General features: G+C 42.9%; 3 protein-coding genes across 4 annotated transcripts; 1 reads left to right on the forward strand and 2 right to left on the reverse strand.

Annotated features, from left to right (window-relative positions):
* Positions 1-869: 869 nt before the first annotated feature.
* LOC118417094 (guanylate-binding protein 4-like) lies at positions 870-12,478 on the reverse strand. The gene is made up of 17 exons (XM_035822498.1): positions 11,977-12,478; positions 11,603-11,684; positions 7,953-8,061; positions 7,434-7,666; positions 6,978-7,166; positions 6,389-6,596; positions 5,962-6,142; positions 5,656-5,781; positions 5,286-5,427; positions 4,665-4,775; positions 4,138-4,322; positions 3,550-3,657; positions 3,284-3,442; positions 2,893-3,015; positions 2,296-2,490; positions 1,919-2,048; positions 870-1,648 (listed from the first exon to the last, which is right to left on the reverse strand). Exons 2-17 carry the CDS (start codon positions 11,682-11,684, stop codon positions 1,599-1,601), a joined length of 2,331 nt encoding a protein of 776 aa, XP_035678391.1. The 5' UTR covers positions 11,977-12,478; the 3' UTR covers positions 870-1,598.
* Positions 8,073-11,442, forward strand: LOC118417104 (leucine-rich repeat-containing protein 15-like). Its single transcript, XM_035822508.1, has 2 exons — positions 8,073-8,784; positions 9,128-11,442. Exon 2 carries the CDS (start codon positions 9,144-9,146, stop codon positions 11,193-11,195), a length of 2,052 nt encoding a protein of 683 aa, XP_035678401.1. The 5' UTR covers positions 8,073-8,784; positions 9,128-9,143; the 3' UTR covers positions 11,196-11,442.
* A 703-nt stretch (positions 12,479-13,181) lies between the features above and the next one.
* LOC118428796 (17-beta-hydroxysteroid dehydrogenase 13-like) lies at positions 13,182-17,072 on the reverse strand. Of its 2 annotated transcripts, XR_004832689.1 has the most exons (7): positions 16,732-17,072; positions 16,023-16,154; positions 15,697-15,803; positions 15,149-15,289; positions 14,750-14,875; positions 13,925-14,147; positions 13,182-13,765 (listed from the first exon to the last, which is right to left on the reverse strand). XR_004832689.1 is itself a non-coding variant. In XM_035839007.1 (6 exons), exons 1-6 carry the CDS (start codon positions 17,035-17,037, stop codon positions 14,054-14,056), a joined length of 906 nt encoding a protein of 301 aa, XP_035694900.1. In that variant the 5' UTR covers positions 17,038-17,072; the 3' UTR covers positions 13,182-14,053. The 2 variants fall into 2 exon arrangements, 1 of the variants encoding a protein (XP_035694900.1); XM_035839007.1 differs by having other exon boundaries at positions 13,182-14,147.
* Between the last annotated feature and the right edge of the window lie 111 nt (positions 17,073-17,183).

The following is a 17,183-nucleotide window of genomic DNA, read 5'->3' on the forward strand; positions in this document are numbered from 1 at the left end:
CCCAGTAATTCGGCTCGCCTATTTACTTAAAGTCCTTTCTTAAGTTGACTGGCTGATGAATGTCTGGGCGACTGCCTGGAGGGACTATGGGGAAATGAAGGGAATCGATAGAAGCAGAACATATATGTGTCTAGTGGATCGGAATGTGGGGCTGTTTATATGAGGTTTATGAGCTTTTACTAAGCCCTCGTACAGTCAAACACACATACACAAACACACACACACACACACAAACACAAACACACACATGTGTATTATGTACATAAAGAGATTTAGAATTGCAGAGTGCCAGTTACACAGACGTAGGGACCGAACCATAGCCTCAGCCGGAACATTGTTAATATAGCGAGGTACGGGTGATGAAGAAGTGCAGGTGGTAACATCTTAAGGGTCACAAAATGATTTGCTTGACAAAATGGGTAGAAAAAAGGCAGGTAAACAAAGAAAATGTCTACTTGATCTTCAACAAATTGATCAACATAATGGATAAATACACGTTGTTTTCTGAACTATTTATGTTAAACAGAAATAAATCTCTTCACTTCCCTAAATGTTGTCAACAGACAATTAAGTGTCTTTGTGCTCTGTGACGATGTATATATACAACTATAACTATGACATGTACCTGTACAGATGTTTGTATGTACCGTAAGTCCGTGGTTCGATGTATAACGTGTTAGAAAACAAGGCAGGATCCTTACAAAAGACCACAGTTGTACATAGTAGATGTGTATATTTACCCCCTTGTGTGGCATAGCTGGCTTTGCTGTACGTACTGAAGGGCTGGACTATGGTGTATATGTATTATGGAAAGTGGAGTAATGGCCTTGACTATTGAGTATGTATATGAATAAATCACTGTGTAGAACTTTCAGTTGTCGCTGCTCTTTTAATTCCATTGGAAATTTTCCTGCGAGTTGAATGGTTATACACCATACAATTATAACAAGTTTTCGTATCTACGATAACTACATACAAAACATCAAATAATTTCTTCGTTATAAGCTTGAAGTACATCTATACTATGCCGTATGTTCATAAAATAACGACGTTGGAGACTATGTCGAAGGAGCTGTGTAATCTCTAGTTGCTCTCAGGCGATCCTGCTTCACCAGCCTATCTGGGGGCATTGGCGGAAGTTGTTGGGGAGGGGGATTTTTAGGTCGATTCGCGATTTTCAACTGAGAATACGCCGGGAAGGAAAATATCCCGCGAAAGGAAAAATGCCGGGAAAGAAATACATGCCGGGAAGCTTGTACTCGTTTGTTCCGCCAATGCCCCCCAGAGAGGCCGGTGAAGGAGGCTACTCTCAGGCCATTACAGTCAATGAGAGGAACAGCTGTGGCATTGTAAAAACTTTCCCTATTACTAGATAGAACAATACGGCCTCACGTATGCGTCCAAAGGCTTTACACGTGTGTCCAAAGGGTCCCACGTGTGTGTCAAAGAGCGTATTTCTTTACATCGTTTCTGTACAATATGCAACTAAAAACACACCTCCTACATCTACCATATGGATATATTAATTCATGATTTGTAGAGGAGAGAGCTAAAGCGTGTTTTAATCTGGTTCGAGAAAACGTCAGAGTGTTCAGCAATTACATCACCACGCATCCACCACCGCCACCCCCATGATGAACTACAGTAGCTGAAACGACAATATACGACGATTAGCCACATAAACAATAATAGAAATTTAAAATAGCCCTCAACTATAACATTTTGTGGTGAATACACACGGTCAGGATTCGTCCCCGTAAATAGAGAATACCCGCCCATTATATTGGCCGTAACAAAAGCATATATATATTCTCAAAGCAGAGGTTAGGTCGAAGGATATGATACTGGCTAGTATGATCGGATCTCAAGAATGTGGCAACACAAGCCATGATATCACGGTAACTGTCCGAAAACTTACGGGGTCTGTTCCTCAGCTCCGTGACTTGGTTCTGCAGCTGCTGCTGCTGGTTACGGAGACTCTGCATAGTGCCCTCTAGCGACCGCTTCTCACTCTCCAGCCTCTGGGTGGTCCTCTGGAACTGCTCCTCCTGCAAATTTGGCCGGAAGGTCAACACATTAAAACATCACAAGCAAAATTCTTTTTTTTAATTACTACATTTTTATATGTAAAAATCTCTCATGTATGCGAACCTGTACGAATGGAAGGAGGATACTGAAACGTGAACTTGAAGGATGAAAATTCACGGCATCTATACTCCCAGTTAAAAGTGAACGATGTGTCTTTTCTATATGCCCGAATACGCCTGTATTTATAAGTATAAAGCTGCCTGTGACCTGTTCCTTCTTAAAGGCGGACATCCGTGAGGAATGGTCCCTCTCCATCCTCTCCACCTGCCGCCGGCTGGCCTCCTGGTGCTCCCGGTCCAGCTGCCGCAGCCGCTGATGATTAGCCTCCTCCATGGCTTTTAACTTGGCCAAGTCCTGTTCCTTCTGCTGCTGCATCTGGCGGAACAGCCGCTCTGTCTCCTCCTGTAACGTCATGATAGATTATCTTATGTTACTAGTATACTACCATGACGTTCATCCTTTGCAACATATCATTCTCTAGATCCGAACTTAAGTCCGTATACTCTTCAGCAGTGAGAACAGAACATCTTATTCAACAATTCACTATACTGACGCTCTACAGTCTGCACACTAATGGGTATTTCCCTCTTTCTCGAACCAATCTTTAGTGTTTAGAATCAAACCCTTTATACCAAGTTTAAGGTTAATTGATTATTTGCCATCAATTCACTTTAATTTACTTCACTTCACTCTTCAGTTCAAATTGCTAATAAAAGAGCAACAAGGACGAACTATTTTTGCCCAGGAACATGAAACACATGTAAATTTGCTTCATTTTCTGTAACCCATCTGTTATATCCAGACCTCCTGTTCCCTGATGATGACCCTGTTCTGCTGGTCCCTGACCCTCTCCGACTCCAGCCGCCTGTCGTAGTCCTTCAGCTGACACAAGGTGTGTTCCACCCGCTCACGATGTTCCTGAAGCTCCTGCAGAAAAAGGGGAAAACATCTCTATCTATGTATTATCACAAACAAAATGTATTGAACATCGCCGCTTGTGACAACTACCATTGTTTGCACATATTTGTAAGGTGTTGCCGAATATTCTCATTCAACACTGAGAAAACCAAGACCAGTTTGATATACAAGAACATAAACATTTCTGCCAATCAAGCTGTGATTACGAATAGAACTTGTATCGTAAACGCAACACAGTGTTTGGTGTGATCGTCATAAATCATTTTAGACGGTTTACCTTCAGAAATTCATTGTACACGTCGTTAGCTTTAGGTCCGGCTGCCATCTCCCAGTACATTTCATCCGCTGCCTCCACGGCTCTGATGACGTCATCATATTGTGTGTTTGCACTTAGGCTGTCCAGGACTGGCTGGACGTGGACTTCCATCAGCAGATTCTGGTGACGTCATCAATAATATTGCATCATATGATGTGATGATCTTGAAGGAAATTAATGAAATGATCAAATACGAATGATGTTTGTCTACCTATAGTGATACTTACCTTCATCTCCCGGCAGTGCTCTTCTGACTTTGCTTCATTGTCACACAAATACTGGTACAGAATACCAGCCGAGCAACGGCCACCGTCATCGAAGGCCGCGCAGCGATCCTATGGAGAAAAAGTCAACATTGTCTACCCATGGTTGCCATTTTTGTGCCACGCGGATAGCTAATACTTGGTTGATGCGTCCTTAATTAACCTAGGTGTCTTCGTAAACTACAGAATCAAACCTCAATCCTGTCACCAACTTCTTGTAACCATCCCATAAATATCCACAGTGCGTAGGAAAAAAACTTGAAGAAACGTATACAACGTTATGTACGTAGTGTGTCAGATTAAGGTTGACTGTATCATACAAAATGTTACATGTTCTCTTTCGTCCCAGCTAACCCCTCTCTGTTGACTACTAACAAAGATGAATGAAAACAGGTCTATTATTAACTCACGAAATGTCAGACAAAGATCAAGATAAGCAAGATCTACAGGCAAGATTTACAAAAAACAAGGTGATAAATGGCAAGGAAAGCTAGTGATATCTTAGATACCGACAATGATTGATCTTTCGCTTCTTCTAAGTAGTATATCTACCTCTAGTTCCTTCATGTTCTGCTGCATGAGCGCGGAGTCGCAGTCCAGCTGGGTGTCTGCCCGGAACCCGTCCAGGGCCATCTCAAAGAAGAACTGGTGATGTCCCAGCAGCTCCTGCTCGTCACACGGCAGCCGAGCGGACAGGGCCTTCATCTCGTCCCCGTAAATCTTCACTGCGCCATCAACTAAACGTACAGGTGATGAGGACAAATAAATGGGACATCAAAGCTGACTAAAACTGGTACTCTCTAGTATGATATACTTTTTAAAGTAAAGGTTAAGCTATTTACAATGTAGCCTTGGTCCCAGTCTCCTAAGCTACATCCGTGGTTAGCAGGCGAACAAGATTGAGCCAGTGATTGCTAAGAAGTACGGCACCCAGGCAACATGTAGTTTCAATTACGCCTCAAAATGTTCTTGGGTGCCTTTATTTTCAAAATCAGCACCGGCAATTTTCGTTTTCGCCATTAGCTTGTAGACATGTTTATCCATGCCATCAGTTCAAGAGAATGTACTACTAGTCTTACCAGCCCGCTGGTAGGTCAGTTGCAGTGTTTGAGTCCACGAGTCCTCCATGTTTGGTACAGTCCCTGGTGTGTTGATGGCAGTCACGTAACACTGCAACAGGTCAGCAAGCTCTACAAAGATGATGGGTTAGTGTGGTAAGGGATGTCGCCTTTCGTTTTCTTTCTTGGACACAGGTCAGCATTCCGGGCAAACATATGCAGCATGGAATTTGTTGTCGTCCTGAAGATTTTTGCTGAGATACCGCAGTAGCAGTAGCACATCGTGTCACTAGTGTTGGTGTTTCTTTTTGTTGTATGAGTGGTGCCGTAGCTTTCTATTGGGCCGCATAAACATGCGGTAACCAATGCGAGTGGTTTCTGTCCTTGGTGCTGAAATGCAGTCAACTTGGCAACAATTTAATGCACTTGAATAGGCCCTTGTCTCTTTGTTCTACTTCATGACTGCTACAATGACAATTAATCATCAACTACCCATCGCTTCTTTCCAAATTGACTACCTTGAAAATTGCCCATTTTATTCGATACCTGTGATGTATATGGCCGAAATGGCAATATCGTGCCAACATGAAACAAAATGTAAATGTGTTGAGAGATTGCAGAGCTAATGTGAGTTAAACTTACGATCCCCATTGATGATGTTTCCTGCTAAGTTTCTCTTGGGAGCGAACTTCTTCACGATCTCCTTCTTGACCCTAGCCATGCCCTGGTGGAAGGCGCTGGTCACGTGCGAGGCGTAGCGTGGGTCCTCCATGTTTTGGATAACCTTCAAAAACGAACGCAAATTGTGCATTCAATTTCTACCTAGGGTAGAATCTGATCTAATCTATCGTCTTTAAATGTTTCACAATATCGTGAATGTCCAACCTGATTACAGAATGTCACAAAAATGATTTCATCTGCAATGCAGTATTTGGTTCCCGGTGAAAGCTCGCCAGTGAAAGTTTTGCATGATTGAGTTACTTTCTTCTGACGTTATAGAAATCTGTTTTACCTCCTTGTCAGCCGAGGGTGGAGGAAGGGCGAAGGCGTCGAAATCCGAGAAAAATGTCAGGATGGACTTTCTAACTCGATTCTGGTCTGCCACGTCGTCATCAAAGCCATCGTCTGCTTTCAGCACCTGAAATATAGCAGCGGATGGAACACAATAAGGTCGGGCGAAACAAAACCTTTGATAGGGAATAATATCATTTATAAAAAGATCAGGCACAAATTCTAATGCGGGATGTAATACATTATCAAATAAAAGACCACTGCCCTATCGTTCGTAAGGTTTCAATGAGACCAAGGACGAACTTACTTTCTCCAGCAGGTACGTCTTCATGCTGCACTTGTCGCCCTTCAGGTCCGTGATCTCCAGATCCACGTCCCTTAGCAGCCAGAAGAACTGCGGCAGGCACTCACTCACCCGCCGGATCTCCTCCGCACTCCTGGCACGGCTACTGCGCACCTGGATACTCTTGGACAAGTTCCCGATGTAGCTGGGGAAACATGATTTGAAACACCATCAGTTTACAGTAAATTAAGATGTATAACGTTACATTCTATTTAGTTTTTACAATATTTTTCTCATATACCTGTGTATTTGTGTAATCATAGTCTACTGTTTATGATTTTTTTTTCTTTTTGGCTGCGTTACATCTCTCGGCCACAGTATGTTGGATCTGCAATAACCCCGTTTTTTCTCATGGTTATGGCCATAAATGAGGTAGAAAAGAGTTGCTTACTGCAAACTCTGCAGATCATGGCTGTGTGGCACACTCTTGGTGTTGTAGATGAGTAGCGAGCCGAGCAGCACGCTGAGAGAGAAGATCTGGTTGTCCGTGTTCTCCTGCGCGTCGTGCGCCTCCATCCCCTCCGTGTCGAACAGCACCACGGTCACCTGCCGCCCGTCAGGCAGGGTGCGCTGGAACGGCTGCGCACCCATCCAGATTCCTGACACACAGGACTGGGATCATGAGTCTTAAACATTTCACGCTCTCATCTTTAGATTAGTCTAGGACATTTATCCATGAAAATGCAAAGTCAGTAATTGATAAGAACACGCTATACTATTGATGAACATGGTTATCACCTAGCCTTTTCGGGCACGGACTGGATACAAAACTCTATCTAATATCACACTCTGGAGCTTCTATTCTTTGCTATTCTAAAATCTTCCTTTGCTCTCAATAAACACAAAAAATGATGATCAGCCTTTACGGCAACTTTCATTGAACATTATACCGAAATTAATCTGTATTCTGTATATTCGTAGCCTCTCTTCTACAGAGAAACAGATATTTCGGAAGTGGAGAAACAGAGTGTTTGCCTGACCGAGTGTTTCCCTGTCCATCTTGTTGCCCAGCCGGAATCGCCCACCCTGCAGCTGACTCAGCAGGTACGACTTCCCTGTGCGACACCGTCCCACAATGCACACCGGGCACACCGGGCCCTTTATGGTCCTCAGTATGGCCAGGGCCTCCTCACACAGTTTCAGTCCGCATCGCTCCATACCGGGGATTTCTATATGAATACATAAAGAACGGTACTGAACCAAAGAAAAAATACAATTTTCATGATCTATCCCCATCAATTCATATCTACAACTCCACTACTTTCAAGACTACTTCCTGGCACGTTTGATCAATTGCTGACGTCACGTATCCGCAAGATCACGTGTCGGTATTGATCCTGAAGTATTCGTGTATAAGTTTGTGCTGGAAGAAAGTTTAGCATTGTAGATTTGTTGTTCGTTGTTCGTTACCCATTTCACGACAAACGTTAACTTACCTACAAATCGGTTGTTCAGCGAGTCCCACTCCAAGTTGTCCGGTATACACAGAGGAACAGAGCCGTGACCGGTGGAGGGGATGTGGGGACCGGCCGGCACCATGGGTAGCTCACTATCCAGGCTGAGGCCGGTCAGTGATAGGGGGCGGTCTTCGGGCTGGCCACGTGCACGGCGGGGCGATTTGCGGGGACGGAGTCCGGACGATGGGCCTGAATCGTTCCCTGCCACAAGCCTTCCGTATAGATGCGTAAAGGTGACAATTAGGAATTACAGTCAAGGAATGTTTGTTAGGATAAAAAGTGTAATGCTTTTCAAATCTCACTGCAAATAAGACCCATAGTTTTGTATTTGGCCCAAATTATGATCCTACGTCCCTCAACTGGTCAGAAAAATGAGACTTGCATAATTGAATTATGAAAGGCATATGCCCTTGGACTTTGGGTTGTGTAAATTAAATAACATTACTTTTTTTGCTTAGTTTATTGTTACATTGTGTTAATTCTCACCAACATACTTACCCCTCAGGATGCACCCTCTTGAGCTGATGACATAAGCTCTTCAGTTTCAGGAACACGGTCTTTTCTGAATCGTCTGGCAGAAGCTGTAGCGGCTTTGACACTAAAGGAGCTGTGGTAGACAAACAAATTTCCTTTTGGACACATCTCAGCGAAAAATGAGGTTGCGTATGTCAGCCGTGGTGATTCAGTGTAAGAGCGCTGACTAGCAGATAGAGTGTGTACTACAACGGGATGTTTCAAGTCCTTCTATAAAGGTGAGTTACGTAATGGCTGTTTAAAATTCTACGTCTCGTCTTTTTCCTAGCCTTAGACTAAATGTCTATACGGTAAACGCATAATATTGCAGGGTATAATTCAACATTCCTTACAACGTAAACACTCCGTCATCTTGAACATTCGGAAGAGCAGATGGCACGTGAATCCACAGAAAACCCACGACAGATATCCGGATATAAGAGACATGTATGTGCTCTTTTAAGACTTTCTCAGCTTACATCCAGTCTTACAATGATATTACTTTCCTTCGTACATAATTGTGACCGCAATGTATTATTTGCTTTGCTCTAAAGAATAAATTCTGGTATCAAACATTGATAAAACACAATATAGTAGAGACACAATGAGACAGCTTGGTTAACATAGGTGCCATTAACACATCTCTAACTCTATATGTTACATTGTCTATATGTCAAACGCTGTGCAAGTTGAATTGTGGTGACGTCAGTATAGCGCCTGTGGTCACAAGGTGTGAGTAAACAAACCAATGGGCTAAAGTCCACATCACGACTGGAACACAAAGAAGAAACGGGAACAAGATTTGCGTCGTGGTTCTGTAGGTATTTTCACCTACTATGAAAAGAGCAGCTGAGTAAATTTTGTAGGCAATTCGGTGATTCATTCAGAAATACAATTGAATCAGTGTGCAGAACAAAACGGTCCTGTAAACAAGTAAACATATCAATGCGCTGAAAGTGAATTGCAAACTCAACGTATATTTTTCCTTACAGTATTGCATGCATTATACATTGGTCACAATGGCAGTTCCAGTTGCAATTACAGCATATGAGGTTAGTTTAATGACTAAGTACTGCGCTGAGTATGTTTCATAATTTGTCCTCGGCCATGGTGGTGCACATTCTAAATAACTGTGTGGGTCATAATTGTACTTTTCGTAGTTCAACTTGGCTCAACATGGCGGCTGTGATGTTGGTGATTCTCCTTGTTCTCGCCCTTCCTGCAATCCCAGCGTGCCCGGATGGGTGTCGCTGTCTCACCAAACAAACCACCGTGATCTGCCACAACTCATCATTCACAACCGTCCCAAAGAACATCCCAGCCAACACCACCACTCTGGAGATACGATACACCAAACTCAGCTCTCTGCGGGATGGAGACTTCGCGGGGTTGCCCAGCCTTGTGAACTTGACTGCTGACGAAAACGCCATCAGTACAATCGAACCCGGGTCGTTTAACGGGCTTCACAACCTCAAAGTGCTCAACATCGCCAACAATAAAGTTTCCAAGCTCCCACCTGGATTATTTAACGGTACACAAAACTTGACAACATTCAATGCTGTAAACAATGAGATCAAAGCCGTCCCAGTCGGTCTGTTCACTCGCCACCCCTCACTTGCCACCGTCCATTTGAGTCATAACAACATTTCAGTCGTGGAGGAAGAGGCGTTTGCGTATATGACAAACCTGGCCGAAATTGAACTAAATGATAATCGCATACAAAAGATCACTTCCTCGTACTTCTACAATGCTAAAAGCCTAACGAGGTTGTCTCTTAGTAGTAACGACATCATGTACATCGGCTCTGGTGCCTTCCAAACCTGTACAAACCTACAGGAACTTATCCTGGACAACAACGTGCTGGAGGATTTTGTCGGAATCGTTGACCATCTTGGGAGCCTGCAAAAGTTATCTCTGAACAACAATCGCGTCAACCGCCTTAAGGCGCAAATAATCGAGGGCACGCCGGCGCTACAATTCCTTTATCTCAGCAACAATAGAATAGAATACGTGGACGAACTCGCCTTCATAAGTCTGACTAATTTGAAATACTTGTGGCTGGACCTTAACCGCATCCAGAACTTCAGTTTTGCCTTTCTAACAAACCTTGATATTCTCAACATCAGTTACAATAGTCTGAGGTCGCTACCGACTAACATGACGGACGCATGGCAGCTTCAGGAGTTGATACTATCGGGAAACCCCATCCAAGCTCTGAAGCCGAACGGGTTTGCGGGGCTGGACCACGTGCACGAGATAGAGCTGGCCAACATCTCATGTATCAAGTCTGGCTGCCTGGGTCCACAGTCTCTGTGCGGTAACTTGGTCAACGTGGTCTTAGACAGCAACAACTTCACAGAGTTCCCTCGGGGTATCTTTGACTGCGCATCTCTGACTTTCTTGAGCCTGGGCTACAATAACTTGGACCATCGCAGCTTCCACGCAGACGACTTCCATCCCCTGTCATACCTGATGAGTTTACAATTCCCGGGGAACCACATTACCAACACATCTTCCCTGGCCCAGGCTATGCGCGCCATAGAACATCTCGCGTTTTTCGACATCAGGCAGAACCCTATTGTATATCTACCAGAGAACGCGTTCTCTATACCATCGGTATCACGGGTAGCTATGAGCGGCATGAGGCTGAGTGTGTTAGACCCGGGGGCGCTCGGCGGCATCTCCAGTGTCACAGAGCTGGACTTGAGCTTTAACCGACTTCAGTACCTGCCAGGCCAAATATTTGATGGGCTGGGAGGTTTTGGTCAAGTTAACACCGACGGAAACCCTTGGAAATGTGATTGCCAGATGTACGACTTCGCCAAATGGCTGCAACAGACTACCATGCAAATTGACGTGTACTGTCACTCTCCCACAAACTTGAGTGGCAAACACTTGAAGGACATCCCATTAGAAGAGCTCCAGTGCGATTGTATCCACTACCAAGCGCCCTCTATCGATACTACTGGGAGCGACAATCACACGGAAGTTGGGAGCACTGCAAGTCTGACGTGCAACGTCACGAGTTGTCCCGACCCCGCCGTCATCTGGTCTACTCCGCAGGGAGTCATTCTGTCTGTAGATTCGGAAATGCCTCGGTTCACGGTCAAGGGAAACGGGACACTTATGATAAAGAACATTACAGAATCTGATGCGGGGGAGTACCACTGCATGGCAGTGAACTATCTCGGCAAGGATATGGCAACCGTCTCCCTGGAAGTGGGCTAATGCATGCATGTACAATAGTCAAAATCTCTTTAATGTGACACCCAACTGCTGTTGTCTCTCGCATCGAATGTTAACAAAACTTTTCATGTCGAATTTCTTATTGGCAGCTTTCTCTGCTCTGATATGATCATTATATAGTAATTCAAAGTACCTGATACATGTCATGATCAGCAGAGCAACGCAAAGCCGTATGACAAACTACATGATTCAATATAAGCGCTCGCAATTAAAACATGACTGTTAACTAATACTGTGCGTTCGTTTTTAATTTCACACCTCGTGTGTAAAAGCTGGCATGAGGAACACAAAGGGTCGCCAACGCGCATGGCAGATGAAAGACGTTGAAAACGAAAGTGAAAGCACCGTGTTGCTGACTGCACAGACGACATACTAAAATGGCGACTTACTTGTCTCCGGTAGGGCTTCCACAATACGGTCCATCTCCCTCACTATGTCGTTATACATGTCAGTACACCGTTTAGACTGCATCTGGGGAGGGAACTCAAATGTCATCGGATAGTGCAGGTGGAAAAAATAAAGTGCGAATCCGTATGTTGCATCACATCATCTTGTTACGCCACATAAAAAACTCAGGGTCAATAGGTAGTATTCCTTTTCAAATTCACCCCTGCAAAACGACCTGACCACTTTTTAATTACAATGTATACAGGAAGTATGTTATCCCAAGCTAGTTTCACCTTTGTACCTTGAATATATTGACCATCACAAAACACAATAGCAGTATATGGCTGTACAGAAAAAACGACAATGACGCTCCCACCTTTTCCAACGTATTCAGACGCTTGAAGGTCGGTACGGAAAAGAGTGCCGGAGACTGCCGTTATTGAGCAAAGTTTCGGTGATGATGATATAACGTTATTCCCACGTATGAGTCACAACACGACTTTCATTCTGCGATCCTTCTCCAGTGTTGGCTCTGTGCCAATGGCTGTCAACACTGTGTAATCAAACCGCTGCAACCCTGTATTACTGTACCAGTTACCGGGACAACGCAGATTCAGTAGTAGGATGAAGAAACTAAAGTTTGGCGTAAGAAACGAGGGGCAGATTTGAAGAATGAGTTGCACACAGATGTATATAATACAGCGACTCTATCAGTTGGCAGGGAAAACCCGGAAGGGACTTCCCCCACGTTATCCCATGAACGCATGCGTAGAATGGCTCAAATGACCTTTGATTGTGCTCTGCATACTAGTACCCAATTCTACATGTCTATTTATATACAGGGAGTTTCCAGGCGAACTTTAAAAAGAACCAAAAGAGGAAATGAAATTTCGTCAAATGTGTGTACAGTAGGGCTGGGTATCGGTACCGCGTACCGGTACAAAACCGGTTTTTCTTATTGGACCGGTCCAGAAAAACCGGACCTGAAAAAATTAGGTGGACCGGATGTTGTACCTATTATATAGTTAACATATTATTTTATCAGGCATTCACACGTTTTGGCGCTTGCAGTTGGAAGAAAATGACAAGAGTGAAGTAGAGTAGAGTTTATAGTAGTTTCTACCAAGGTTTACAGTCAATCGTACAGGTGCAGTTAGCGTTGTAGGATTTTAAAACGCCAGTGTAAGTCTAATACCCCACCAAACAGATTTCTTTGTAGTTTAATGGACCATTGGTATGAGTCATTCTGAATCAGGTCCAGGTTCAGGTCCGGACCTGGACCTGATCCTTTGGACCTGAACCGGACCTGGACCTGAATGTTCTGTACCGGTACCCAGCCCTAGTGTACAGGCTTTGCCATATATGTAAACACTGTTTTATGCCTTGTTGGCAATCTATCCTTCTTTAACTAACCATTCTTCCGTTAGGTGCGTCAATTAGGAGTATAGCTGCTTTAAAAACACGGAGAAAACACCCATAAGCCATACTGATGACAGCCTCTGGATACTGACAAAAATTGTGTGAGCGTGCAAAAAAAAAAGTTGCCTTTATATATGACATCTGGTCAGGAAAAACATGGTATACCTTACAATAGATTCTTTATTTTTGTCCTTTGAATTTCCATCACATTTTCTTGGAAGATGCTTCACTTCAAGGGCTCAAATTACATTGCAGGGAGCATGATTATGACGGAGTCAATACAATTTACACTGGAAAAGAGGCATTGTGACATCAGTATCTGTTTTCCTATATATTTTTGCAATTACAGTATCTATTTGCTCATTTAGGAGCTTCTTTGTACATTTTACTGCATCTGCGCAAACTTATTTCTATACAACAAAATTGTTCCGTGTGTGTCCATAATAATCATGTCAGTATAGCCTGAAAAAGATTTTTAAGTACATGCATAATTATCAAATCTTAGGCAGCATTGTCTACCTTCCCACACCTGATTTCTTTAAATTGACGTAGTATTGACAACATTCAAAGACTGCCAGTAGTGAATTTCAAGCTTTACATTGCAATATGCCTTTTGTTTCTACCACTCAACTTACAGTCTGACTGTATAATTGATATGTACACTACATTGACCTTGTCCTCTATATTGAAAGAAAGTCCTTATGATTTCAGTACATTTTTGTATTACACGAATGTTAGAAGTTATCCTATACACAGCATTGAAAATTACATGAAAATCCTTAAATATGGGATAATCAGTATGTAAAAGTAAATTACATGTTTGCCTCAGTTATAGCCTTCTACATGCTATGGTTGGCTTTTGGTACAAAATATATACTCAACTGTACATGTTACTGATTATGATCAGGCTAAGGCAATGGAGAGAAAGTTAGCATTCCATTCATACCAACCTCTTTCTCATGAATCATTATAAACTTGTTTAGAATACAATTATTTTAACAAAGATGTGGCAGTTCTGGACTGGGGCAATGATGTTAGTCAGTCTTGTTGTGTGCTCCTGACTGCATCAAGTCAAAGCTAATGTTGACTGAGTTCTGCATCAATGTCTGTGTCTTGTAAGGCAGCAGTCTGTAACAAAATAAATCGATGGAAAAAATATGATTGTGCAGTTCACAATTATTATCATATTGGAATGTATCACACACCGTACTGATATGTTATGTATAAGGTATGTTGTAAATAGTTGTATGAATGTAGAGTGACCTCTCTTTGAAGAGAAAGCTCAACACACTGCCCATTGTGGGCTAGTCATAGATTATCATAGTTAAGGGCACAGACATTGAGGCACAGATATTGTCTTTTAATGATGTATATTGCTAGCCAGTATGAGCATTATAATATTTCAGTCTTGTCCAAAAGGAAAACAACACTAAATAATACCATGGGTACCAAAAGTCTAATGTAACATGTCATTAAATGTTACAAGACTTAAGCACAATAGGTTGATTCTAGTTTTTGTAAAACATATCCTGATAATCAAGACCATTTCTCCTTTGTTTTATACACATACCCATTATTATTCTAGCTAAGGTAAGTTAAGGTAGCTGACATACAGGGTTATACTGCACTGTTGAAGTTAAACACACACACGCCCCCCCCCCCCCTGGGATTGGGGGAAGGGGCAGGCTCTCCCGTCTTGAAGAATTCTAGCTAAATGTGGTCAAACTTACTGGATATTGAGAGGAACAGATCGCAACTCTGGTGGCAAAATGATACGTCTTTTGTTCTTGAGAACGGCATCAACTGCTTCCAAGGCAACTTCTTCAGGTGAAAGAATACGCAACCCACCTGTAGTACTGGAAGGTGACAACACAGGTAAACTTTGCTTTGCACATCATTCTGTGGTTCTCACTAAAGGATGATTATTGACTTGGTCAAAGACAAGGTCATACTAAATGATACTGAGATGAGAAATGACAATAATTGGTGATAACCTTTCTCAAACAATGTGATTTTAGCAAGAATAACAATAAGGTACCCAGTGCCTCAGATTTTCTGATCCATGCTGCCATCCTGTTGTCAGACTGATGGCTCTTTCATGACCCTCACACAAGTATGTAATCTTGTACCTTCCAAGTTTTGGGTTGGGACAAAATCCTGTGTCAATGAAGAAGGGACAGACGGTGGTTGTTTTAATTCCATCCTTCCCCTGCAGTTCCAGCTCTTTCAGCAAGGTGTCCATCAGTCCCACCACAGCATGCTTTGATGAGCTATCAAAATTACAAGAAAGACCAAGTCATCCTGTTGGTTCGAACTGTCCATTAAAACGTTAGAAATAGTACATTGTAGTATAACGGTAGTTCACCTTTATCCACATGGTAGCCTATATCCGTTGTTATTAAAAACGACATATTTCGGGATATCTAGTCGACGGATGTTGGTTTCAAATTGCAATATGTTCACAGCATTCCAGTCTGAAACAGCCGTCTGTAGACTTGATATCCCTTAATACTCCGATTTTATATACAACGGACAAAGGTTACCTCGCAGATAAAGGTGATCTAGCATTATCAAGGCATCCAAATTCATAATTTACCGTCCTCCACATCTGTCATTCTAATTGTCAATTAGCAGATTTTCAAACACAGTAAGTAATAGTATTAGTAGTCAATATCACCTGTAGTCAACCATATATGGACTTCCATTGTAGCCTGCTATAGAGGCCAATGCAGCAATGTGCCCCTGGTTCCTGGTCATCATACCTGGCAGGAAGGCACGTATGGTCTGCAATGGGGGCAAACAAAAAGGTGGCATGAATGACAATACATCTGTTCAACAAATGTTGATAGTTTTTATAAAAACATCAAAAATATTGCATAAGATACATCGATAATGATTTTTGAAGCAATATTCTGAATTTAAAAAAAGGCATCCTCAATTAGGATATGTATATTGTTATTTATTAAAAGAAAAAGAACTCCATCATTCAATGTTTACTCTCACCCAAAAATGTGCAAGGACATTGACTTGGAAGGTCCTCTCAATCTGGTCATCTGTTAGGTCCAGTACAGAGCCTGTAGTCATCACACCAGCATTGTTGAATAGAATGGTCACATCACCTACCTCTTCTTTCACCTGGGGCAGGTGATAAAGAGGATCAAGTGATACTGTAAATGCTGCAATCTGCACGTCTTAATCCTCTTTAGATCTGGGATTATCACTCAGCTAAAGTGGTAATGTTAATTGTAATCTGTGTAGCAGTAGCATAGTATTACTTAGTAATGGGGACTCAGATATTGACACCGGTTGTACTGCACAATCAATGTGGAGTGAATCAATCTACAAGTTTAAAACGTTAAATTTAAGACTTATAAGATCTTGTCAACCCACAAAAAATAGTGCCTACGTGTAGGTGCACAAAAATTGCTACAAAATTGATGAAATTGCAATGTAAGTTATGTGTATTAAAGTAACGATATGTGTCACTTGGGTACCACTGGCAGTGGAGACACGAAATACATAGCCTGGATACCATACCCCAACCCCCAAAATATCTTTCGTGTTGGGCACGATAGATACTTGAGATCGGGCTCAGGGGTTTGGTAACCAGGCTACAAAATACACGACACTTCCAACTGTTGACATTCTTCTTCTACCGGCAAATTTGTTATAAGATTGGACTGCATTTTATGAAATAAGTAGCCCCGCCCACCTGTTGGGCCACCCGCTGTATCTCCTCCCTTTTGCTACAGTCGCACTGGTAGGCTCGTGCCGTGCCGCCTTCCTCGCGGATCTGTTCGGCAGTAGTTTCATTCCCGTCCCGATTGATGTCCCACAGCACCACGGTGGCGCCCAGCCGGCCGAACTCCAGAGCCAGGCACCGCCCGACCCCGTGAGCCGCCCCGGTCACCAACACCACCTCTCCCCGCACACTCTTCCTCTTCACCGGGACAAAGTTCAACACGAAGGCCTCTAGGATAGTCCAGAAAATCTTAGCAATTAAAATGAAGATATTCATGTTTTACTTCAAGTAGTAACGCCAACGTTACTAGAAAGTCTAAACTCTTCGACCAAACTATCCAGAGACTTCGAGGTTACGTTCACTGAGCAAATCCATTCGAATCGCTCAGTGACGAATTTGTCGCCCGGTTCAGGGAATAATCT

Source organism: Branchiostoma floridae, chromosome 1 (genome assembly GCF_000003815.2).
Source record: "Branchiostoma floridae strain S238N-H82 chromosome 1, Bfl_VNyyK, whole genome shotgun sequence".
Lineage (NCBI taxonomy): Eukaryota > Metazoa > Chordata > Leptocardii > Amphioxiformes > Branchiostomatidae > Branchiostoma > Branchiostoma floridae.